This window comes from Battus philenor, unplaced genomic scaffold (genome assembly GCF_028537555.1).
Source record: "Battus philenor isolate CCGP_79_NKW_IND1 unplaced genomic scaffold, ilBatPhil1.0.hap1 SCAF_28, whole genome shotgun sequence".
In the NCBI taxonomy this organism is placed as follows: Eukaryota; Metazoa; Arthropoda; class Insecta; order Lepidoptera; family Papilionidae; genus Battus; species Battus philenor.
This window is the reverse complement of record NW_027181691.1, coordinates 8809805-8837489: the sequence shown is the minus strand read 5'-3', so window position 1 is coordinate 8837489 and position 27685 is coordinate 8809805. Positions and strand designations below refer to the sequence as shown.

At 35.2% G+C, this 27685-nt stretch overlaps 1 protein-coding gene and 1 non-coding gene across 3 annotated transcripts; one reads left to right on the top strand and one right to left on the bottom strand.

The window, feature by feature from the left end:
• Positions 1-1187: 1187 nt before the first annotated feature.
• On the bottom strand, positions 1188-27192 carry FipoQ (F-box/LRR-repeat protein FipoQ). Of its 2 annotated transcripts, none has more exons than XM_068769409.1 (11): positions 26769-27192; positions 11823-11991; positions 10562-10717; positions 8634-8783; positions 7500-7660; positions 7120-7225; positions 5366-5567; positions 4366-4533; positions 2315-2369; positions 1986-2134; positions 1188-1368 (listed from the first exon to the last, which is right to left on the bottom strand). In XM_068769409.1, exons 1-11 carry the CDS (start codon positions 26862-26864, stop codon positions 1233-1235), a joined length of 1548 nt encoding a protein of 515 aa, XP_068625510.1. In that variant the 5' UTR covers positions 26865-27192; the 3' UTR covers positions 1188-1232. The 2 variants fall into 2 exon arrangements, with proteins under 2 accessions (XP_068625510.1, XP_068625508.1); XM_068769407.1 differs by lacking the exon at positions 26769-27192 and adding an exon at positions 14343-14531.
• On the top strand, positions 8009-8080 carry TRNAA-CGC (transfer RNA alanine (anticodon CGC)). The gene has a single exon. It is a non-coding gene; the product is annotated as a tRNA-Ala (tRNA).
• Positions 27193-27685: the final 493 nt, after the last annotated feature.

Sequence of the window (27685 nt, the reverse complement as noted above, 5' to 3'; positions counted from 1 at the left end):
GTTATCTGCATTCAATGTTCGGTAAAGCCAACATTTTAGGTCTCTCGTCAGGGAATAAATTTTTAGGGACCTCTGCTTACGAATTGTAACTCCCCCTGTTTTTTGTTACGCCAACGTGAACCGCCGTCAAGTCTTCCATGAACTACTGAGGCGTTACTTTAACGACTATTTAAACTACGAATAAAAATCAATAGTTTAGACAAACCTGGTAGGGTACTCTTTGTGAAATTTGAAAAATGTGTGATTTAAGTTCGTCTCCATTTGTAAAAGAAAGTCTGCATGTAGTTGTAAAACAAAGTCATAAGGACCATACCAAGATTAGTTAATACTTACGAATCCGAAACGTGGTCGCTTGCGGTGGAATGTAAAGATATAGAGGTCAACCAGAGAGCTTAGTGCTCTGCGAGATCAAATCCGAAATGAAATCCGCAGAAAAACCTAAATTCCGAATGTAGCTTGAAGAATTGCTCATTTGAAGTGGTAATAGGCGGTTCACATGGCTTGTAGAACCGATGGCCATTGGAGCTGAAAGTTTCTGAAGTGGTGGACCACGAGCTGATAGATTTGGCGAGGGTAGACCACCCATTAGATTAACCGACATAGAAGTCGCTGGACGCTGAGAGCACAAGACCAGTCATCATGGCGATCTTTAGTGAAAGTCTTTGCCTTAGCGTGGAGTCTTTAGAATGAAAAGAGAAAGAACATTTTATTATTCACGATACCTTTCGTTTGATCACATTTGCTATGATTGACGATACTCTATAGTTAGAATGGGGCTAAATTATTTTTTATACTGTTTAACTTAAAAATTGTCCGTCTTTTTTGTTTTTAAAAACCTGTGTGACTTAACAAAGTTAAGAGGAAAATTTGTCGAGTAATTCATTTTGTTTATGCCTAGGTACTACATGGTCGAATAATAACTAACATGTTTCAATTCACCCACATGATAAATAGATGACCTTGTGAAGGTCGTCAGATGTTAGATGCTGAAATCTCTAGACGTAGCCTATATCCGGTAATGAACTGAAAGCTGAAATAATGCCGGTGAATTGTTATCTTATTTTTATTATTAAAGTACGTTTAACTAAACAAATAAAAACGTAAAGCGTCAGGTCTGTGACAGAACCGGATATATAAAAGCAAAAGTTTAAGGTGAATGATTCGTTCGATGTTAAAGCCCTTTAAATAAAACAACCGGTTTATGAATAAATAAATATATATATTGAATACGTTTAGTTGAATATGAGGTCCTTGTAGTTGGAGAGTAGGTAGTAGTTGGAGACGCGGCAGTTGGTGGACGTGCGGACGACGGTCAGACGGTCGGCTCGCTCGAAGTTCGCCTTCACGATTTCGTAATACCTGCCGTCGCTGGAAACCACAGGAAAATAAATACATATCATATTAGCAACCTGCTGCCCAAGTGGCATTTCCAATTTCGGCAAGTTCGAGATGGCATGGCGCCTGGTCTAAAACCTCTTAAGGTATCGAAAATCGAAGGCTCAGGCCCCTAATATTAAATATTTAATGGAATCATGCGTTACCTTCCGGAAGTCCATCCTAAGTAAGAAAAGGACCAATATTTAGCCACTTCCGCACATGCAGTGGTAGTCGTGCAACAAAGCGCACCGCCCGCCAGCCCGCTGATAAATGCGCGTACGGTAAACAATGCGAATTACACAACTGCCACCGTCAAATCACTCAACACGTGTTTCACCCCTCCACGGGGCATCTTCAGGAGTTATGTTACACTGGTTAGTGCCAAACAAAGAGTTTAGCTCTGTTGTGCACATCCGCACTAATAAATATAATAATAATGTAATTTTAATAAATCCTAGTTACCTGTAATGTGATGTTTTTTTTAAATCTATTTTAGTAAAGTAAGGCAGAAATAAATGCCACCATATTTATGACTGTGCTAATTAAAAAAAAAGTTACGTAAATAACATCGGAAATATAATGATTTGAAAATTGATAATTGTACGTACCTCAACACGAGACATTTAAGCTTGAGGCACTTGACTCGCAAAATGTCGATCGCCTTCTGGCTCTTATCGCTGAAGCGAAGGTTCTCCGGGTCCCAGCGAAGTTCCAGGCGCTCCAGGTTGGGACAGTTGTTGGCGATGCCGTCCATCAACTAAATAATGTATTTATTTTACAATGGTGGAGTTTATACGTTTACAAAAATACTTCATATATTACTGTATAGGCTATCCAGAGCGGTATGTTTTATATCAAAATTACGACAAATGACTGGAAATTTGTCTAGATATATTGTAAAAGTAAAGTATTAATAATATATGGAAGCTACTTGAACCTGATCGACGTGGATATTGACGCCGAGTCTCTCCTGAGTGCCCATGATGAGAATTCTGCGAACAAATATGGAACAAGGTAATATATCATTATGATTGTAAGTTATATAAATGATGACGCTTACGGGGAATCCCAACGTAATTATAAGCAAAACTATTCTCAGCAGTTTCAAACTAAACAAATAAATTATATTGACTCAGCAAATTATATAAACACATAAATTTTACACATATATGAATAATTATTAATTGCGTACGTAGTAACACAATTTAAACTCGACTTTAATTTTTTTTTGCGTATTTGTATGCGAGCTCTAACACAGTCAAAGACAAGTAAGCTTGTAAACTTCCAACGGGCAATGGAGTATGCCAAATATAAAGAAATCAGACTAAATAAATATGTCATCATAAACAAAACAAACACCAAAAACATTACATTAAAAATAGGGATATTAAAATGAACATGAGCGAAGCAAAATAGTTACCAAATGGTACCACAGGGACAGTAAAAGGAAGGGAGGCAGACTAAAAAAATGGTGGGATGATGGAATGGAAGCGATTGGAGACGACCTTTGCCGACTGGCAAACAGGCCTTCAATAATAACTAAACAAGAAATTATAGGTTAGAATAGATTTTTGTTATTAAGCTAAAAAAATGTTACCTTTTGAATGATCAGGATAAAAAGTTATCATTACTTATATTTTAATGTATCATTTATTTCGCTATTTGTGGAAAAGGATGCTGACGTCTTTAAGACAGATCATAACTACTACGTCATAGAATTAAATATCACGTTATATTCAATTTAAATAAATAAGTAAGTGAAATATATAAAATAATGGGTAAACATAAAACTTATCGTGTTAAATATAATATTGGATATTTAAGTTTCGGCGAATGCTGAAGTCAAAAGACTACCTTCACTCACTTAAGTTTCTGAACCACTTGCCTTACATTTATTTCCTCTTTAAAATCCTTCTTTTATCAGAATAAATATCGAAAATTTGTCCAATCGATATTTCACGATTAATCTAATATATAAAATTCTCGTGTCACGGTGTGATTGATTAAACTGCTCCGAAACGGCTCGACCGATTTTCATGAATCTTAGCACGCATATCGGCCAGGGTGGACAATCGGACAACATCTATTTTTCATCCCCCTAAATGCTAAAGGTGGTCCATCCCTAAATTTTTTTTAGACAAATTTTTGGTTTTTATTTTTTTATGGTACATCATACAAAAATACATACAACCCTAAATTTTCATCTCTCTACGATCAACCCTAATTTTTTATTTGTTTTTTAATGTGTCCTAGAAATAACATACATGGCAAAACAACGTTTGAGGTATCAGCTAGTTTTTATATAGAATTATTGTTGAAGTCAAGGTAAAACCCTGGATGCAGGCCACTTGCTTTTATGATATGGAGGGAGGGTAGAAGAAGCTGATTTTCTAATTCCGAATGGTGATGATGTTTTTTTAAAAATATTTGTTTTAATAATTAGCATCTTGGACAATTATCTCATCTTCAATTAATTACGTTAAAATTAATAACTAAGATATAATTAATCTTAAAAAAAGAGTAGGAAAAATATGTATAAATAAAATCATGCTTGAGAATAATGGATAATAAAGCGTATAAATAAAACAAAATAAGTTTAAGGTGAATGATTCGTTGTGAAGACAATAACCCAAGTGTTCTTTAACCCTTAAATGCATGACTTTTATTTATACTTAAAAATTAAACATATCTTAAAATAAAACCAGATATATATCTTGCAGATTATCACATATTACACTACAATGCAGGGAAAAATAGAAAAATAATTTAATACTTTTATTACTTAATTATTAAAAAACTTTATGTTGCAGATATACAACACTATGTATTTACTGTACACTATTGTATGCAAAGTGGTATGTTGCAGTTTTTCATCATTATGCATTAAAGGGTAAGTGTAAACCTAAAGAATTAAAAAGACGTTGTTGCCACCTGAAAGAACGCTGGTGTTATGGGCTTCACTCGGTCATGATATTTGAAGACACTAACTTGGCGTTGGTGAGGAGTTGGAGTACACTCTGCCATAACTGGTCGGTGATGTGTGTCATGCCGCTCAGCACCAGCCCCCATAGCTGGCTGCCGTGCCGCGACAGGAAACGGTGCAGTGCCTCATCAGTCAAATTGTCTGACGAGTCAACATCCAACGCCACCAGGTTCCTGCAAGAATATAATATTCCTTCGAATATAGTAATACCTATCTATGTAAATAAATTAAGATAATACAAGTTTTTAAGACTGCTTCATGATAATATGCCAACTTATGTCTAAAAGTACAGAAAATTTTATTAAAAGTAATTTGTTATAGATGTAATAACTTTTTGCTGACATTTAATATATGTTACATCCTGTACAAAAATCAATAGTTTCGGAAATAATAAACATATATAATATAAATCTAATAGATAAAATTTCCATGTCACAATGTTAGTTACCGTACTCCGCCGAAACGGCTTGACCGATTTTTACCAAATTTTATATGCGTATTGAGTAAGTCTGAGAATCGGCTACTATCTATTTTCCATACCCCTAAGTGATAAGGGTTGTTCACCATTAAAAAAATTTTTATTTTTTTAAGATACAGCATATAAAAATACATACAACCCTAAATTTTCACCCCTCTTCGATCAACCATTATTTTTTATTTGTAAATCAAAAACATTATTTTTTAGCAAAACAATGTTTGCGGTATCACCTAGTAATATATATAATAGTATATAGTTACAAGGTTTCAAAAATTAGGATTATAACATATTAAAATATATTATTCTTATTATCTGTCTCTGCAGACTGTTAAAAGTCATTGGTTTGTCGCATTGCAATAGAAAAAAATAATTAAAGTAACATATTTCTCTGTGAACACTTCGCACATAACAGTGACTTATTAGCATTGGGGTAAAGAACCTATCTCTACTCCTTAAAACTACTATCTTTAAACCTTATAAAATGTCACCTGAATCCTTTTATAAATCGTGAATTTGCTTAAACTGACCTTGCGGTGCCGGCTTCAATCCAAGCCTTGAGCACGGAGTCGTTGAAGCCGTTGATCTGGCCCGCGCTGAGGAACCGCAGGTTCTGGATGCGGGAGAGCATGTCTATGAGGCACTCGGTGGACAGGTCCGTCGCAGTTACGTCCAACTCCTGGATCGACGACTTCTCCCACTCCACTTGCATCACGTACTCTGACTGAAGACCTGGATGCAAACAGAATAACATTTTTATTTAAGTATTATTTAATTCATTATAATCATTTTAGTCGTAAAACTGATAAGAGTGCTGGACAAAAGCCTTCTCCATATTTCCAAAAGGACCGGCAGGAAGAAGCCTACACCCAGGGCCTCCGAAGCCCTTAACAAGGTTCATGATTCATTTGTTCCTATGTCCCCATGATGGGGCAGATGGCGTTCACAGTACGTCGCCATCCCGAGCGGTCTTGAGCCTCGCTCTTTACTTCGTTCCACGTCATTTCAACTGCCTTCACTTCTGCAGTGATCGTTTGCCGCTAGGTTTGCTCTGGGCGGCCTTAACAAGGTTACATGTCCGCAAATTTTTCCTGTCGATTAACATTAATGTCGGTCAATATTTATATATCAAAAAATTAATTTGTTTATTTCACATGTAATTAATAAATATTTTTGTCATGGGCCTCGTTTTTGGGGTCTCTCTTCCACACCTTCATATTGGATATGGACATTGTTAATAAGTGTAAATGATTTTTTCAGTTTTGATTTATATTTTATTTTTTTCTTTCATGTTTCAGATTTTCTTCTGTTTATCATCTTTCTCTCTTTTCATTCTTCGCATTTCGTTCAGACTTCCTCTTGCATCCCTCTCCTGCATTCCCAATATAACACACATATTTGTTTTAACTATCATATTACTTTGCTATCATAGACTTAGTTACTGGTTTACAACTTGCGTCTATATCCTATTTTTTTGTTCTCTTTACTAACCATCTATATTAATTAAGAAAATGACCAATATTTAGCCACATGCAGTTGTAGTCGTACAACAAAGTGCACCGCCCACCAGCTCGCTGATTAATGCGCACGCGGCAAACAAAGCGAATTACACAATTACCACTGCTAAATCACTCAGCACGTATTTCACCCATCCACGGGGCATCTTCAGGAGTTATGTTACACCGATTAGTGCCAAACACAGAGTGTAACACCATTATTAATTACAAATTTTATCTCAGTTTTTATTTATGTATCACACACGTATTTAGGTCTTACCCGACCCTGCCTTATATATCTAAGTATTTTTAATTAATATCAATAAATCATTTGTTCCTATCAGAAATGCAATTGGCCAATAACTTCTGGCAGTAAAGAATGAAAGTGAGTGTAGAATAAAGATAAAACCCTAAAAAAATTATTTGTAAATAAAGTCCCTGTCCCAAACAAAATAGGGGTACGAGAGGCTCCCAATAGCAGGGGCCAAAAAAAAAAAAAACAAAAAAAAACTTCTTGCAGTATTAAATCTGTTGAGACAGCTAGTAATAGGTAGAATAAATAAAGACAGTTTAGATGGGACAGTTAAAAATGTAGTTTATAAATTAAAATTTAACTGATATTTATCATGTCGGCGTATAGACGGCCACTGTAATGTATAGGCTTTCACCAAAGATCGCCACAGAGTCCGACCATACGCATGCATCCGGCGACTTCCCAGAATCTTAACTATGTCGCCGATCAGACATAAATACATGATAAAATTTAATATGAGTAAATGTTTTCTCACTGCATCCGTTCATGAGGAGACATGTCAGCCTTCGCGAGCGCTGGAACAGTGTCTTCATGGTGGAACCGGTCACCTTGTTGCAGTAGTTCACCGCCAGACATTCCAACTGGAGAAAATTCGAATACCGTAACTAATAATCATAAGAGCTGAGAAGAATTGTTACTGAAATTGCTTGTACAAAATGTTTTATGTATAAAGTACGTTACGTGTAGGGAAAGGTCATTGATCCTGAATGATAAAAGAAATATTTTAAATATATATTTTCCATCTGTTACTGCATTATAATCTGTATGTATTTATATATTTAAAAAAGAAACATATAAAAACAAAGTTCTAAGTTTAATAAAAGAATACAAATAATTTGTAAAATGCATTATCACCTGTATGCAGTTAGAACTGAAAGCGTCTATGTGGGAGTCATCGACGAAATTAATTCCGTAGAGGTTAATGACCCGCAGATTGGGCGTGGCTGACTTCAGCTTGTGTACGTTTATAACTTCGTATATTTCTTCTTCTTCCTCCTCCACTTTCTCGTACGTGCCTTCGAAGAAGAAAATAAAAGAAGTTTTACTAGAAACAGCGATAAGACCACCTGTATCACTTCTACGTAACACCATACTGGATATATATATGTATATATATATACTTTTTTACATCAAAACAAGTAGAAAGTTTGCACATAGTTGGAAGACATACCACTTGATCCCCTCACACGTATTTTTATTTATCTACCTTCATCTCATACAAAGTTACTATGAATTGATTGGTATTTATTATATAGTAGTTTTTAGACTTGTTAAGAAGTCTTTGTGTAGATAAACTTAAAATGTATTTATATTTAAAAAATATTGATCGTATAGTAATATGTAAATTCCTTCCAACAAGTATCGGGGGTGTAACTCAGTGGTAGAGTGTCTGCTTCGCATGCTGAAAGTCCTGGGTTCAAATCCCAGCACCTCCATCTTCAACATATTTTTATACATTAATATATTTTATATATTAATATATTTATTTATTTATACCTTTAATGCATTAATAACTATAATAATATATTTTTTTATTACTATAATTTTTATAATTTATTATTACAATAATTAAAATAAATTCTTGGTGTTCAGTTTAGAACTCATCATTATTTGAAACAAAACTTAAATTGTGAAATACATATTATTTGCGTAAAATTTTGCAATATACATATAACATTACAAAAATAATAAAATTTACAATAAAGTGTAACTTTGATGAGAAACAAAAACATGAATATTATTTTCGTTCGTGTGTATTTATTTATCAACAGATGGCGTTGTTTCAAATTTTAGTAATGAATTCATAACAAAATGTATAATGTTTCAAATGATTTAAAGATGAATATGATACCAGTGTTTGTTCTGCAATAAATATTATGATTAAAAAAAAATCTTATCTCGCCTGTAACTAGATGTATGATTTTCCATAACACTTTCTAAATGTGACAAGCTTTCGAAAAAAAAATTTAAATTGGAAGAACAAGTTACCAATTAAATGCAGTATCTCAAGTCCGTTGATAAAATTGTAAATCTTCCTCATGAAGCCCTCCATGAAGATGACCTCGGATAAGCAGATGCACAGGTACCGAAGCTTCGTGGGGAACGCCTGCATCTCCGAGAAGTCGTGCAGTTGCATGGCTGGAATACATCACTATTCATTTTACAGTCAATAAAATTAGCTACTTTTCTTTTAGGCACATATAAATAAAAAAAAGAAGAAACATTATTCTTCTAATGTTTGATACAACTTAATCTTTTTTTTGGTTTCGGTGTGTAAATCTTCCAGATACTCAAGATATCGTACTTCAGGGCGAAAAGCAAGGTAATGTGGGATTCCTACACACTACAACACGCCTGGTGGTTGCCCTCTGCTCTTTGTGAAGGACCGCAGTATCTCCAGGTCAAGGAGTTCGCAGTTCCTCACCATGTGCTATCCTGTTCCGGGGTATGTATTGTTTACGCTACCCCTGAAACCCTTGTTCTGCTTCGATGTCGGCAAAAATAGTGGGAGTTTACGGCCCCCACCCTAAACATCCGCGGCTTTGAAAACTTCGTTTCTGGAGATTGGTAACACCATTCTCCAGATGGACATCATGAAGTGTGCCCTGCTGATTCCGTTCTGCCGCCACCTTTTGATGGTGACGTTCATGACGGTCCAATTCTTAACCTAATATAACGTAATAATTGTGATCGCGTGTCACGTTCTTTGCCAATATACTTTTTCTTGAAAAGTTGAGACCGCATCTGAATCTTTTTCAGTTAGTTTTCCAATATATAAGGTTTTAAAAATAAAAGGAAAATGTACTTTGTTTTGGATAAATTAAAAAAATTGTAAACACAATGTCCTAGACAAAAATTTCCTTTGTGATTAGGAATTTTGTTGTTGGTGATTATTTTTATACTCGACTAACTGACAAGTACCAATTTTTATAAACATTTCTTGACAATTTTTTTTTCCGTAAAAACATTATGAAAAAGCATTAAAATAGTTTAATCATAAATCATAACACAACATTGATTTTGTAAAAAAACATTTCATTTTAAATTGATTTATAACTGTTTTTATATGATAATAGTAATTAATTAATTTTTTTGTCATTAAATAAATCTAATCAATCGATAAATAACAAAATTAATAGTTAGTTCTTACAGCATTTACGAGTTTTTAGTTGATCATAATGTGTGAAACTTGGTTTGTTGATTCATTTAAACGGTTGATATTATAATGTACACGTGAAAAATTGTTAAATTTTTAATATCTATTGGATTCAGGCGTTACTTTGCGGTAGTCCATCCTAAGTAAGAAAAGGACTAATATATAGCTGGCACCGCCCGCCAGCCCGCTGATAAATACATTTATATTGGTACTTTTCTTACTGTTAAATTTTATTTATCAAGATTTTCACATCAAGATTTTGAATTCATCAAGACCAACTGTTGACTTTCTAGCCAGCTGGTGATAACTTGCTACTTTTAATGTTAAAATAATCGACGATTCAAAAGCGCGCGTAAATGCTAACTTGATTTTTTTTTTTAATTTAGAAGAACAAGTAAGTATTCGCTAGTCTTGGTTATTGTTTCAATATAAATAGACAATGAACGTCCGTTATTGTTTTCAATCCATATACCTTAACCTTTAAATGCATAATCACGAAAAACTGAAACATACCACTTAATCGGTAAATGAGCACGACTCTTTAAGGTAAATTCATAGCGTTGTACATCTGCAACACACATATATATATATATCCCTGCATTATAGTGTACTTATGTGTAAGAAATATATTTAGTATTTTATAAGTCATGCATTTAAGGGTTAATATAAAAAAAAGTTAAGCATAAGATTTGTATCGATGAATGTTCCAAGTCAAACCCAAAAGGTTTATTTTTAATGGAACTTTTAAAATGTGTGTTACCTGTACTGAAATCCAAGAGCATGTGTGTTAAATTAGGACACTTTGCCGCCAACTCGTGCAGCACCGTGTGTGTGATCAACTCGATCGGTAACTCAATGTACCGCAGCGAAGGGCCGAATCTTATTGAAATGAGCGCCAGAAGAGATTCGAGCGAACCTGAAACGAATGAAAATAATTTAGGTCAACGACATCTACCGGATGTTTTGTAACTACATTTTTATTGTTCAAAAATAGATGTCACTTTTATATAACTTTTTTAACACAGATTATATGCAAGTCCTAGACAGAGTAACGCCAATAATATTAAACCATAAAAAAATATACTAGATATGTGTTCTATAATCTAAAAATATTGGAAATAATCGAAGAAGAAAAATAACTACTCTTGTTGTAATATTATCCAGTGTTCAGTTTATTACATGTAATGTTAAAATAATTAACTTAAGAGTGCATAATAATGCCAACTTGATTAAAGATATTTTGAATTTGAATTTTGTACTTCATAATTCGCTTAATTTAATAAAAACACGTTGAGCGCAACGCTGATTTGTGACGAGTACCCGTCAAGTGACGTCGATAGAAGCGCCGATACTGTAACGCCAATGTTTCTTCTAGATACCATTTTCGAAAAGGATTTTTAGGGGTTACATTGGATAATTTCACGGAAATATAATTCTTTATATACATCAGTATAAATACGGGCGAAACTCGAATGAAATACACACTTGTACTTTAGACTTCGTTTTGTTATAACCTTCCAAGACCTACCAGCTATAGGAACAATCCCACAGATTCGTAGCCAATGTTCCTTTTACGACAAATCAGTTCATTGTAGTTCTTAGCCCTGTGCGAAGAAGAGGAGATTGTTGAAAGATAGCATGACCCGAGTCGCAACCGGCCAAAGGTTGTCCCATTTACACATCCTTCGAGGTTTAAGGGAAAATTTAGATTTAGAATTAGACATAGTGGTGGAAACCAACTATCAATCACTTGTACCGCATGAATGGATCAAGGAAATTACCAAACAAACTTATACGCATCACAGAATATAGAAGCTTGCACTTTACACGCAGCGCTTGGCAAAGTAGACAGAAACAAGTAAGTTTAAAAATGAAGAGGTTTTTTTCGCTTGTCCTATAGATGGAATTATTAAAATTGCCGGCCGATTTCTAAGGATCCTGTCTGTTTGTTATGTATCAATCTGGCAGCTACGAAAGATGTTGGAATAGTTAAATAATAGCGTGAATTAGATTCAACTCACCGACATGCAAGCCAGATATCTCCGGGCGCAAGCTAACGTGGGTCCAGAGACGCGTGTCGTACGCGACCATGCGCCAACGCTTGCACACCGTGGCCATGCGACATATCTCGCGGTGGCTGAGGTACGAGAATATGTTCAACAACACCTTGTCCGGAAGCTTCTCTATCGTCTGCAAAACAAAACTCGATTGAGTAAAATAAAGTATTTTTATTTCAACCCATTGTATTAAAAGTAAGAAAAGGACCAATATTTAGCCACATCCGCACATGCAGTAGTAGACGCCCCGTGGAGGGGTGAAACATGTGTTGAGTGATTTGGCGGTGGCAGTTGTGTGATTCGCATTGTTTGCTGCATACGCATTTATCAGGGGCTGGCGGGCGGTGCACTTTGTTGCACGACTACTACTGCATGTGCGGAAGTGACAAAATATCGGTCCTTTTTTTACTTAGGATGGACGGAAGTCCAAGGCAAGGTAACGTCCGATTCCATTGAACGTTGTATTAAAATTTCCCTTTATCGTTGCATTTGTTAATTGTACACTCAAACAAATATTTATTATTACCAATAGGCTTGGTTAAGCGCCTTTAAAATGTTAAGCCATTTTTAAAATGCACATTAATGCCGGTCATGACATACAGTTCTAAAACGTGATCACTTATAATGGGCTATATTATTATAACATCAGCTCAAAATCACCCAAAGAGCAATGGAGATCGTTATGCTCGGTACTTCTTTGTAGATGGAAACAGAAATGAGAAGATCCGCATAAGAACCGCGGTCACTGACGTAGATTGAAGAATTGCTCGTATGGAGCGTCAGTGGGTGGTGCACATTGCTTGTGCAACTAAAAGCCGTTGCAGCCAAAGGTTTTCAAGTAGCGACTACAAAAAGGTAGACTCATCATGGGTATGTCCACTAGGTGATCTGACGACATAGATCACCGGCACTGCAAGACAGTTTATCGTGGATATATTTGGGTGATGACTGTCTTGCATTGTGCGTCTATCGGTTGATATAGTGATGAGCATTAGTGGATGATTATTGGTCCCAATGTTCTAACTACAGCCAGGTTTCCAATGTCGATATTATCCAGAAGAAGCAAAGAAGTCAATTAATTCGACATTTACTGTATAAATGTAAAGTTTACAATTTTTTCACGTAATAAATAATGTAATGTGCATTTTTGTCTTCGATATAATCTTTAAGACATATGCTTTTCTAATCAATATTTCTTTAACATAAGCTTAGAATTTTATTTGATTTTCTGTTAGTAGAAACTGTCCTTCTTAATAAATCTAAATGCATTGACGATCTCCTCCCCCCCGCGTTCGCTGCACGCATACCTAAGGCGCGGTACAAAGTAATATGGTATCGGTAACAACATCAACACTACACAGCTCTACACGGGTAGAGCCGGTTAATACGTGCGAACGTCATCGTGCAACTGGAATGCTTCTGTCCAGCTTCTGTTTTATTTATAAGTTCACGGGCCCTTCCTTTCGCTCTGAACTGAGTTCCGATGAAGCTGTAAAATCCCCCGGGGCAAACAGCATCAACTTCAACCGAAACTAAGTAGGTAGCAATATAAAAGCAAATTATCTAATGATATACGCACATGACTTATAACTTTTAAGTTAGATTTGTTTTTATAAATACTAAAATTTTAATCAATTTATTAACTGATACCTCAGACAAATTACCTTTAAACCACAAAATAGTTAAGAAACTGGCATAATGTGGCTTAAAAGCCATTGAATAACAAAAATATTACATTGTTTGGGCAGACCTTGTATAGCAAAGTCACTCTAGAGGAAATCTCGGATTGGACTATTACTCAATACGTGTTTAGCTTTCAGACACAAGAGCACGCCAGAGTTCTGTAACCACAATTTATTTTTGTGTTTGATCTAACATACATTGCTGCTCAAGTGGCATTTGCAAATCAAGCGGGTGTGAGGGTGTAGCACGCTTAACTTAAAACATTTTTAAGATAGTTAAGTTCGAGCTGCCAGAGGAGCTTATGTCGGGCCGTTTGATACTAAAATTGCAACAGATGGAAAGGTCTTAGATCGGTGGACGCAAGGAGTAATTAACTTCAAGTTCCTCCAAGAGGATACAAAAGTTAAATCATTCGTAATTTTCATTAAAAGGTATATTGATTAATAAATTTGTTATAAACAGTATCACAATAGCCTTGTCGACGATTTTTTGGCTCCAAACACGGGGGCTCCCGGAGCAGTTTTGGTTCGGATTGCTTCATACTACTACTTGAAATGAGGATTCCGTAATTTTATTCCCGTGTGCGTAGAAGGGGACCTAAACTTGGGAAATCACTCGTCGACAATTGTCTCGACTTGGTTGCTATTGCCTAGCTAGATTACTAATTGTGTAAATCGTGATATTATAAAAAAGCATTCGATTTAAAAAAAAAAAACTTAATTTTGATGTCACAGAATAAGCAGAAGAGTACTGTAACAGAAGTATTTGATAACAAAAGAAAGGTAACAAAAACATGGTTACCGTTCCCGCGAATGGACTCCTCACTCCACCTTCAGTTAAATACACCTGACTAGCTTCCAGGGCAATTTGGCCCCACACGTCTGTAGATATATCCATCGTTAAATATCACACAAAATCAACAATTCAAATAAACAAACAAATCACTAAAATTCAAAGAACCATTCAATACATTGAAAACTCTACACGGGCTATTATAAGGAAAGCTGTAGTTAATTTTGGAACAGTCTGGGTGTCGACGAAACGTTATGCTTGCTAGGAAACAGGTTAAATAACAATTCAGAATCTAGTTTAATAAAAACGAAACATAATAATTAATTTGAAAAGAAATTTACAATAAAAATAATCAATTCATTATTTCTTATTGAAAATTTTACTTATTATATTTACAATCTGTATTAATCAAATTGTGTCGGCGGGAAAATTTGAATTTGGAATGTAAAAGTAATTTTAATGTTATTCTGTTATATTTTTGTTTTATGTAAATTTAGGTTTTATATAAAAGAACAATTCCTTTATTAAAAATTATGTTCAGGACAAATTTTGACTGTCTTTTTAGTAATTTACACGTATATCTTTGTACAGTCAGACCGGAAACATATATTTGTGTATTATGTAAAATTGAATTTCCTAATTTTATATATGTATATTTATTAAACCATGTATTGTTTGTATGTTCATAGCATTTTCCAATAAAAAAATTTTCTTATAAAGATAATAAAACCAAAGTAATGCTAAGTAGTGCTATGTAAAGCTATTTATTTATTTATTTATTTTATTTAACAGTTTATTGTACACAATAAAAACATTAAAGTAACAATACAAATATAACTGACACAACAGGCACTACTTATTTCTAACCAGAAATGTATAAATATATAAATAATAATGTATAAATGTATAAATGTATGCTATGTTACAGAAACCGTAATGTTAGCTAGTAAATTAGTGAAAGTGCAAAATTCTCCAAATCCAAAAGTACGGTTTAAAAAAAAAAATCAAATGTCAACATAAAATTTCTATTAAAACCCGTATAATATAATTAAAGAAATTTAAAACAATATTCGCATAGAGACTATAAATGTATTTTCAATAAATTAATTTTCTTTTAAATCATTAACTTTTAAAAAACGAACGCATTTTGATTACGTCATAAAATAAATTATTCAAATTGGCATTCGTTCTATATTTAAATATCTGTTAATCTTGCATACCCCGGATAGTTCTTAACGGGATAAATACACTGATTTACGTTTAAATTAGATTTAGTAATTTATGAGCCACTGCGTGTTGCACTGTGACGTCATTACATATTTCAAACATTCACGGATTCGTAACAGATATTAATGTATAATTTCTGGAGATCACATATGACACATTTTTATTTATGTACATAAAATATTTAAGATTTTTATATTAATTTAAAATAATATGTTGAGTTTGCAATAATATTTATGTTAAATTGTGAATACGGCATAGTTTTATATGATCGTCGATAGATGGCGCTGTAATAAAAACTGCGCTATTATTCACGAAAACGTTTTTAACCACCCACTAGGCGCTACAATGCAATTGAAATGTCACGCACGGAGCCATCCGTCATCGTGTCAAGTTATTTGGCTGCATTCATTGTATAATTAATTTGCCTGTCTCTTAGAAGCTGATCGAGCGTATCGGTTTGTGTTTTTTTATAAGCCATTGCAAAATAGTCTTGAGACTATTAAATAAAAAAGCAAATGATGGTACAATAAATACTACACATCAAAATACAATAAATGATGATGAACTATTGTGTGTTCAACGAAGCTATAAAATAATTATCACCAGCTAAGGCATAAGCCCATAGGTTACCTAGAACATGTTAAATTAAATGTCTGTTCTTGAGAAGGTAGACGTGATCATGATTACCATTGTGTGGTCTTTTTTAGCCTATCACTCTTATTCCAAGTGGCACTTTTCAAACAAAGATTCAGGTATCAATTCGTAAAAACTATCATATGATCCGATTGAATGTTGAGCTTCTTCTGGAAAATTCGACAGTGTAACAGAAATTATATAAGGTTAGCGATTGGTTATTATAAAAAGATGTTAAAAAAAATATTTGACATCGATTTCATCAACCGTCCATCGAAAAGTGTAACGTCCTCTGAAAATTTTAACGTGAATAATTTGGTAGTGACTTTTTTTTCAAGAAAGAAATCATCAAAGCTTTGCAACCGGAGCAGTCTCCTGACGTTATTATCCTCCGATCCTAATAACCATTATCCTACCCGCGTATACCTAGCCCATTCAGTAGCGCTCGAAATAATTCTACTTGCGTTGCAAAACGTGGAAAGTTCCTGTTCTATTACCGTCAAGACACGTGTAAAGTATCTTAAACACATGTGAAGCACATATGAAGCACAAAAGGAACAAAAGATAATGTGAATGATGAAAGAGAAGATAAAATAAGAATATTTTAAAAACTGATAAGCTCATTTAACTCGATGTTGTAAAGTCCATGTCCCCCACGAAAAGGGGGAACGACATAAAAACGGAGGCCGGGGGGCGGGATTGTATAGGGAAGCATTTAAATAGTTTCGACTTCTACTTCTCCTTCCATCTACTCGCTTATCTTCCATCCTACTCGCTTTCCTCAGGACAGCAATAGAGATTCCAGTTATTGATTTGAACAGACCAGCAGATGATTGTCCAGACAATCTTTTACCGTGCATTTTCCCTATAATCAGCAGTTTTTTGAAATCATACTGATCTTAATATTAAACTAGGTAAGGATGGTCTTAGTTTTAACAATGGATATCGAAAAAAGACCGTAAGATTATACCAACACTGGTGGGTTGTTATAGCCCTATTTTACTTGCAGCTGTATTCCAAGAGAAAATAGAATAAATTGAGTTAAAAGTTTGCTGCAGTGTGTGCTAATGCAGATATATGGCTAATACCTACTGAGGCATGTAAGTGCACAAACCGAAACACGCTCCATACGACACTAGCCGAAGCAATACACACTGCCGAAGATCGGTGTAGATGGCATCCCAAAAAGGCAAAAATCCACAAAGGTCGCGATCCTCGGTAGTGAGTGACACAAGGACTCTTCCTTCCTCTGTATTATAAACATCAACCGATCGATGCCCACTGAAGGGAAAAAGATCTAAAGCCACGACGTCGACTGAAGTCGCAGGATAAGTGCTGCCAAGTGCCCTCATTCAGGCGTCCTTGAATACCGTTCACTCTGCGTCTATAGGCTCATAGAACTAGAGTCTTTCGGCTCTACAGTTTGGTTGCACGACCGATATGTACCCCACACTGTCATTTCAAATGAGCAATACTTCGAGCCAGAACCTTTAAATCTTCTATGGATCTTCTCAATTCTGATGCAATATCGTAGCGAAGTTCATATACGTAGCTCTCGTAGCTCTCTCTCTCATAGCTCTTTTTAAAGCACCACTTGAAGGAGGTAAATGTGCACTATTTTAATAAACGTACTATAATGAAGTTGTTCTTAATTAGCGGCACCGTATGAAATTGTCAGTGTTAAAAATAGTCATTTCGTAATTAATATATCGGTGCGGAGCGGTGAAAAATGCCAATATTCGCTCGGCTGCGTGACTCATATGTCCAGGAAATACCTCCTCGCTTGCCAAATCATGTCAAGAACAGTCTACAAACAGACCCGTATGAGACGTTACAAAATTAATTACTTTTCGAACATCACAAACATTCTTATAAACCTCGCCGTTGAGAAGAATTTACAGTGATCGGAGCCATTTGCTCCGAATTTATTTTTAACTGCTTTCCGAACGTGAAACGACATTTTGTCAACGGGTAATTACAAATGGCGGCCAAATCGTTTTTGTACAAAAGAATTTACATTTTTTGGTAATGGAGGGAAAATCTTCTGGATAACACAAGATGCCCTTACCTCTCGGGGAAGAACAGGGTTGTTTGGGATTCTTGCTCGCTAAAACTCTCTCGCAGCTGACCCTCAGTCCTATGCCGAGGTCTGTCCTAAGGGTATACTGTTCCTCCCCCAGCAGCCTCACTATACCACAGCAAAAAATGACGCTTTTTTCTTAAATTATCGCGTTGCTGCCATTCTCGTGTATGTCTTGAGTGGAAGATGAAGGCCCCCACCGCAACGACTGCGAACCCGAAGTTATTTTAATTGCTTCCTATGACAGGCAGGGCATACCCTTGCCCTATTCTAATAAACACGGTTTTACTGTGTACACCTAAGATTCGACTTTATAGAGGTAAAAAATCTTTTATTTTTAATAGCTTCCCAGGAAATTTTCAGAAAGCTTTCATTGCTAGAAATAAAAAAAAAAACTGGTAATGACTTTATCAAAGACCGCACATCTTGGTAATTATGTGATTGCCTCTAGGCTGTGTCAATGTTTATTCATATTTTGCTTGTAAATTATTTTAAAAAATGCATAGTTTCGCTGTTTCTTTTGCCTTTCGTCTCATTTCTGTCGCATTTGATCCCAACTAGTTTAAATTGAACTTGACGTCAAAAAGAGAGAGATTCGACAGATCGTATGTATTGTCAATTGTATGTAGTGTCGTATATTAAAAATTATAAATTAATTAACGTCTAAAATGACATACTTCAACATTTAATACTCACGAGGATTCCAAACGTACCAGTACCATTCGATAAGAGGCCATAATAGTCGATATATATGACAATCTGATCTATGTACATAATGCACAAAAATAAATAAAAATAGCAATGCATATAATCCAAGCATTTGAAATAAAAATCAGCTTATTGTACCTTCACCTAGGCTTCATAAAATTAGTAACTCTTTTGTGAATAACCGTGTACGGTGTGATAAATATACCCTGATGTAATATCTTTAAATTATGTTGTAATAAATATAAGAAACTCTTTAAACAAAACACTGTTATAGCGTGAAGAATTTTCAAGTGATAATAGAGCTTTAATTAATTACACTACTAATGTATTAAGGATATAAAAATGACTGTGGCGCTTTTCTTGCCATATTGAACGTTCAATATCTGACGCTACTACTTTACGCATGACTTCAAGACACAAGACCCGCATTGGATATCGAACTGTTCGATTTTATTGTGGATCTATATAACTTACGTATAACATTATGCAAGTCAAGAACAACTATGCAGGTTTCATTACACCAAAGCAGAAGACAATGTACACAGTGACCACAAACCGAACCCCGTTTGAGTTTTTTCTGGCCTCTTTTTAGATCAGGGAGCTTTTGGAACCTTCGAAATATTATGTTGACGGATGCCTTTGCAGAGTTCAATCTGATTCTATTTTCTATTGAATAATACTCTTCTAGCATTCCTCACATGTACACAAAATGGTCACTGTTAATGATACTTTACTTTGTTCTTGTATGATCACTTTGACGAATGTCATTAAAGCAGTAGGAACAGTTATAAATCCTGTTTAAGACAGTAATCATTGGTTAGGTTAGGTTAGCTTTGTTCGGAGACGACGCCGTCAGCTCAGGGACTCGCCTTGCGACAGTCCTCCGTGGAATGGTGTTCCCTTATCACAAACGGGGCGTTCAGAGTAGCGGGTGGTTAGAGTGGCCCTAAACTCCTGGTTTAAATGACTCGATCAATGTCGATAGTCTCGAACCATCGTGATAGCACCACAAGGGTTTCGAGGATAGCGTACACCATATACATATACCCCGGGATGTGCTGTCAAAAATATCTCAGCGCGGGGGAAGATTGCGTGGCGATCTCCAACCGAGATATACCGCGGTCCCCTGCATAGCACATAGGGCGATCACCGGGGGGTGGGGGATTTTGTAGGAATCCCACAGAACCCTACCCTCCTCCCAAAGGCAAGGTATCTTGAACATCCGGAAGATTTCCGCCTCGAAACCAAAAATTAAAGTCAGTTTTGTTTTTCCTATTGAAATATTGGCTGACATTATGACGAAAAAGTTACAAGGACAGAATTTCGAAGACTTTTTTTTATTGTTTATTGGCGAAGCATTTGACTTCTGTTTCGCCTGATATTAATCGATAACGACGTCTACGATGGTATATGCTTGCCTAGAAGAAACATATTCACACTTGTCTTAAAGACTCCTAACTCATAGTTGGCTGGAAACTACTTGTTTTACTCCTTGGCTGTTCGCACAATTAAAGCAGCAGCGAAACAGTACAGGCGACAGAGATTTCAACCGAAGACGTCAGGAATCCATGCATCTTGTTGTCCGAAGGAAGAAAGGAGATGGAGGAATTATTTTATATAATTACGACACACACTCTCCAAAATGCATTCGATAGTATACCGATAAATTGGCAACTTTTCGCTGATGCTCCAAGCTTTGAAACTTTGTGCTCACCAAGGAATCATTATCAGCCTCTTGACTCGTCTTTTTATGGAGTACAAAGGTTTGGAGGTGGCACACTGCTGCTTACGTTTAATCTTATAGTCAATATGCGGTCGCACATAGGTTGTACTCAGGGACTGACTTGTTGATGAGTAGATATTATTACCATTTCTTTCCTCGTGTTTAGAGTTTGCGATAAAACATGGCCAGTGGGTAGTGCAGAAACATGATTCTCTCACATATGTTTTTGTAATGCCTAAAGTCTTCATGTTATATTGTTTTTAATAATTTACCTATAATTTTTATTATTCCTGGTTATGTCTCTATATCAATGCGTTTTCAAGAGCAGTCCAGGATGTTCACTCACATGGTGGACTTACTAAAACCATCGGAATACATTGAATAAAGGCCATTTCCTTCTTGTCCTTTTGGAAATCTCGGCGGGAAGTCTAAGTGTATCAGAGGACGTCGTACTGCTGAATGAATAGCTTACGTCTGGAGGAATGTGTTGAAGAGTAGACGCAAGACTGCTTATGTCAGTTTTATTATTGTAAAAATGGGTCGATTTGTTTACTCGTGTTACACGTTTCGATTCTGTTTTGTATGTTTTATTCCACTACAAACACATCCCGTGTTAATGGCCTTACAATTTTCCAAACAAAAATCAAATTCTCGTGCTTTACTTTATCTAATTATCGCCCTAGCCGTAACTACGTCAAATGATCATCATAATTTCAGCCATAAAACGTCCACTGCTTGACAGAGGTCTACACCCTAAATTTCCAGAAGAAACATTTGGAAACGGTCAGCCTTCAGTTTACGACTTACGATAGGTCCAGGTCATTTGTTCACCTTGCAGCTTGTGAAAGTCTTTCGCTGCCCTTGCCAATCACATAAATATAAGAAAGAGTAACAATTTAAAAAAACAAAATTCACGCAGAAAGTACTGAACCCGAGACTGTCCATACATTGTGGAATCAAATTTTTTCTATAGCATATGGTAGCTATTGTTGCCTTGGAGTTTTGCAATAAAAGCATACTTGCAATTAGAAGACCTATGACAAGCTCTAATAGCAGGTGGCTAGTAGCGCTTGCAACTGGTGCTGTGGCTAAAATGATGATAATATTTGCTGACACAAATGCCAGAGGTGCTTCGCAAATATGTACAAAATTATGTACTAAAGATTTGTTTTTCGACTGGACCTGATCGATACAGCGCATGAGGCTACCCGTTTCGTTGTAACGGTTGATCCACTTTTCAAGTGATCAATCATTTTCCCAATTTTTCCGCTTTTTCTTTTGTGACTGAAAACTCAAAAATTCGCTTTGTGCACATAGACGAAAGGCAAGTGGATACGACTTCATCGGTATTTGCAACATTCGCTAATTACACTATCAGTTAGTATCACTCGAACTATCATGTCAGACAAGTATTAAAAATTGTAATATCAAAGTGGAGAAATCGTATCAAAAGCGACGTTGATATGTATCAATTAACGCTCAATGAAGGGCACCGGTACCTACCTGTGGCATTATAAGGTCACTTAAACTTTACCGATTTAAAAAAAAATAGAAAATATACACTACCAGTTTTAAGTCGTCACAGAAGAAAGGAGACATGATGTGTATAAGTTGGATACACAAACTAAAAAGCCCTTCTCAAGTGATGGCTCCCGAAGTACTGACTTGCTAAATGCTTATTCACTTCGATGTAAACAAAATAGCTTTGTTGTGCCAGGTCTTTTGTCACTTTCATTGATGACTTTTCACGTAAAGTGTTTATGTGTACAATCACAATTAAGGTCGGCGTATTTAAAAGATTTGTTGCATTCAGAAATACGTGTGTTTTTTATATATTTTTTTTAACTTTGTAAAAGAATCCTTACTGACACGAACTAAATAGCCCTAATCAACGCATGAACAGAAGCTTAATAAAAATAAATAAATCTATACAACTTATTGCTTTTAGAGAAGAGAAATAGTTATCATGGCAGCGTACGTAAGACAAAGCGAGTTAATCTTTTCTTATTTTTTTTACCCCAAACGCTGTCTCCGTTTTTGGGGATCTTTCAACCCTCCAGCAATGTAGGGGGCAGGACGTTACATTTCGGGTGAATGAGTTTTTCAGTTTTTTTTATTATTAACATACCACCTCCTTCTTTCACAATATGTTTTACGCTTTCATTTTGTCCTTCATATGTTTCTTTCCTCATTTGCAAATCTTCTTCCATACGTGGCCTTTTTTCTCTCAAGTACATTCCCTGTTAAAATTTTACATTACATATAACAGATTTTTACAATTAGAGTTAAAACTATTCTTTTTTAAAGTTTTCATTATTATGCCTTTATTGGTTTTTATATGATTTTTATCATCAGATACGTTTATTTCCTTCTAGTCTTACCGACCCTTAGTATCTAGGGTTAAGTTTTTCTCTTATTTATTGTAATCTGCACCACTTTTCTACTATACTCAAGGAATGTAAGGTTGTTGTCGCCCATTGGGAAGGCGCTTCTTGCTTCCTCTATCATTCTTCCTATCTTGAATACCCCACTGTACTTAGTATATTGTTGTCCTTAGGAACTTTATGTCCTACAGACTCCAGAACTGCGTAATTTTAAAGAATATCACTAAGTGTTTGAAATTTGGTTGTGAATATTTAATATTTATATATTGTAATATAATTGACTACTATTGCTTTTTAAATATTTGTAATGTTTTGGCTTATCATATAAAAAGAGGGGAGCGCTAATGGAAGATAAAAATAAAGAATGACACTGAGGTTCTTTAAACAAATTATAAGCATATCTGTCAATAGCCATTTCTTTTAGTTATTATATATAGCAACAACTATGATTAAAAGAGCGCGAAATGAAAATCGGTGATTTTGAACTTAGAACCAAAAAAGAGACAGTAGATTAACGTTCGCTAGTCGAACGTCTTAACTACTACCTCCTACTTGTATTGTATCCCTCACTATTGAGATTCGTTACCCTGTTTTTTGTCGTGCACTAGTTTGGCCATCTGTGCTGGTGGGTGTGTTTATCAGCTTTTCAGCCATAGAACTTCCTCTGAAACACAAAGGCCCCCCGTCGTTTTTCCGATGGCCTTAACAAGAACGCCTGTCCATCTTGTGGGCTGATGACCAACGTTGGACTTGCAAGTCCATGGTCTCCACTCTAGATAGATACCTTAATACTTCAGCACTATCCTTTCTGCGCACTATATGGCCTGCTTACTGCTACTTCAACTTGCCGATTTAAAGGCAGTCAAAGAAAAAAAGGTTGGTTAGAGGGAAAATAGTGTTGTTATCGATCCTCGAAACTTTTATTGAGTTATTGCTTATTGTGAAATTAGAAAATAAGTGAACCAGTATGTAGCTAACAGGGTCGTCTCCACCTTAAGGTCTGCGCTAGCTAGCCCGTGGTCTCCGCTCCAGAAACTTCGTATAACGGATACAATATTTATTTTTGTTTTCTGTAAATCTATTTGGTTTCAAAATTCAGTGTGTGTCTCTGTCAGTACAAACAAACACTGCAAGGCACAGGCCTCCACCAAAGATTTTGCTCTGCTCGCTACCGATTTCCGCCAATAAAGATCTCACTCGGTGTTTGGCATTGATCGGTGTAACATTACTCCTGAGGATGCCCCGTGGAGAGGTGAAACACGTGTTGAGTGAATTAACGGTGGTAGTTGTGTAATTCGCATTGTTTACCGCACGCGCATTTATCAGCGGGCCGGCGGGCGGTGCACTTCATTGCACGACTACTGCTGCATAGCGGAAGTAGCTATATATTAGTCGCTATTAACTTAGGATGGACTCCCGCAAAGTAACGCCTGAATCTATTAGATAGTCAATAAAGATCATATGGTTTACATAGCATTACAACTAAAAGTCTGCATTACACCTTAAAACAATTTAATTTCTCTGAAAGCATTCCTTACTAAGCAGTTGGTGATATATGTATAAAAATTACGTTAGCTGCGGTCGTCGGTTGAATTTGAAGGTCGGGGTTTAAGAATGCTGGCCGAATTTCAACGTTTCAAATAACTATAATATATTTTTTAAATATATTCACTTTTATTGTAGCGCTTGTGTTAGAACTAATGACTCTATTAAATAATAATTAAAAAGTTTTTTACAAGATCGATATTGCTGCGCAGATGACATTGACAGGCGCTTAGCCGAAACCTCTTTTAGATGTACATAAGCTGGAGGGTCTACTATGTGGTACAACGATATAATCATGAACTCGTGAAGTCGATCGATGCGGGCAGTACAAGACTGGTCATAATGGTGATCTTTGGTGGAGAAAATGCCGTGACAAAAGTGTCAAATACACACATTACATTACACATATTTACAGGTTGATTGGTTATAAGTGTAAAAAGCTTGAAAAGGGTTAAGACATGGATGCACAGACCGCGGCCCGCCGGTATATATACTGGTTGCCAGCCGACAGCAAAAATAATACTCTCATACATTCGAAAAATATTGAATTTTTATTATTATCAATTCTTTACTTCTATACTTTTGGCGGCCGGCCCGCCATCAGTTCATGATTTGCCTGAATGGCTCCTAGTCTTAATAAGTCTGTGCAACCATGGGTTAAGAGCACATGTGTTATCAATTATTGTATGATATTCCCTACCCATAAATCAATAGTTTCAAATTTAATTAATAACATAAAGTTAGACAAAGTATTATAAAATACAGATTACTATATATTAAGATTATTTATTGTTTACTATCAGTCCGTACAGACTTTGACCTGTCGTATTGCTGTAGAAAAAAATAATGAATATATTTTAGAGTGATCACTTTATACAGGCTAATTGGAAATAGTTGTAAAAGCTGACAAATATTTAAAAAAATTTAGACCTATAACCAAACACCCTGTTTATCTCTTCAGCTTAGTGCGTTCATCCAAAAGGTGGACAATTGATTTTGTTAAATTCGTCGGAGCGACCTGGATGCAGGTCGCTTCCGATTGGTCTTATTGGACATCTATACGAAAGTCAAGGTCCTGTAATGGACCTGGACTTGCGATTTACCATTTTCTTAATTTAATCTTTGACAACTGCTATAAATGACATCTAGCATATAAATATGTTTCATAATTTTTTTAAGGTATAATCATCATCATTTCAGCAATAGGACGACCACTGTTGGACTTCGGCCGTTCCCATAGGCCGTTACAGCCCATAGATCCCGAGTGTAAGGCACTGCAAGTCATAGCTCTCCCCCAAAGATATCTATGGTGGGATATACCATTATCGGTAGACGCAGTATGGTATTATAATAAGCAGAGCGAGCTGCTACCCATCACCAAGAAACTTATTAGTGATCAGCCGCAAACTTACATAATTAATGAATGTGAATTAAACCCGCCACCTACTTTCGCAAATCTCAAAAAGAACTGTGTGAATTTGTAAAACATTTGCTTTTAAATATTTCCAAGTTTTTTATGTCATAAAATGATGGAAATGGTACAACAATTACATGAAATCTCAAACTAACAATATTTTTTTTTCTTTAAATATGTCTTTGGAAATATAAAAAATATTTTTTAAAAAGGTTGCTAAAACTGTTATTTTTTTATGATATCATCAAACAACTCATTTGTTAATTACCTTAGGGGGCACTGTGTGTCTTCACAATCCCTGTATGTAAAACAACTTATTCAATATCTTGAAACTTTTAAATGAGAACTATGTTTATAGAGAGAGGTTTTTTTTACATCAGCCCCTGAAAACCTAATTTCTACCACAAGGGATCTATATCGGCTACTTTAGGAATCTCTGATCTTCATCCAGAAATTCCTCTTGCCAGGGTTCCCCAACAAATCGAACAGTCAAATAAGTATGCATCGCGGCTATATACATAAAATAATATTTTTTTTAAATAGGTTGGTCATTATTTTCTAAATATTATTAATATTATTTAACAAAAAATCAAACAACAATTATTAAACTAGTGTTTGATTTATTCAAACAAACAAACAAAATCTGATTATTAAATTAACGTGTAAAAATTAATTATAAAATTAAAAAGTGGTTATTAATTGTGATATTTATTTTACTTACAACGAGATTTTTTCGTCGAAAACTGGATTGAAAGTCGTCATCCCTCGATATTGCAATGGCTGCCGTATCCACGTTAAGTATGCCCCACGAATCCATTTTCGAAAATAATAATAAACAGCACACACAAAATAAAGACTTATAGCACTGGCTTTTTAAAAAATAAACGTTCGGAATTTAGAAAAAAAATTTACTGAACTTTTGGCGCGAAACGATATTGAGAGCGGCCGGCGCGTGCTAGTATCGCCGCCTCTAACCGTCTTTTAAACATCAATGCGTACGATCATGTTAGTTACGAAAAGTTATGTTGAGGTACATGTACCTATATACTCGGATTTAAATTGGCAAGACGAAATAAGTACGGCATTTTGCTTCAACTGGGCTGAAATACAGAGCGGCTGCCAAGAAGATTCGTAATGCAATCGTGTCACAGTAACGGATGGACAGACGTATTAGTCTGTCTATCAAACTGATACTGTCTCATCTGAGTAGATATAAATATAAATTTAAATATTTTTCTAGAAACATAACTAGTATTATATTTAGTATAGTATTTTCTTTGTCTAATGTTCACATCATATTATAATTATTATGTTAATAATTAGAGAAATCACGTTAGAAAAAATGTGTTTGATATAGTTTAATACTTTTAAGGCAAATAACGTAAATACAATACTTCTTACAAAGAATTGATACGCATCATAACACACTGTAACTTACAGTGTCTCAATTAAACGAAGTATTTTGGCAGAGATGACATAAAAGTAATTATAAATTAAAAATATATAACTTTATTTAACTAAACAATCAAATTTAATTAATGAAAATATAATAACGCGCATTAAAAATAAGTGTAAAGAAAAAAAATGTAAATAGTTGTGTATCCTATTTTAAATTAAATTCGTTATATGTATTAAAAT

Bases quoted from the DNA above. Each gene is read 5' to 3' on its own strand.
- FipoQ (XM_068769409.1), bottom strand. From the start codon at position 26,864: ATGGATTCGTGGGGCATACTTAACGTGGATACGGCAGCCATTGCAATA. The intron at 2,135-2,314 runs GTTCAAGTAGCT...TACATTATTTAG, and splicing joins TCAATATCCACGTCGATCAG to TTGATGGACGGCATCGCCAA. The intron at 1,369-1,985 runs GTACGTACAATT...TGTGGTTTCCAG, and splicing joins CTTAAATGTCTCGTGTTGAG to CGACGGCAGGTATTACGAAA.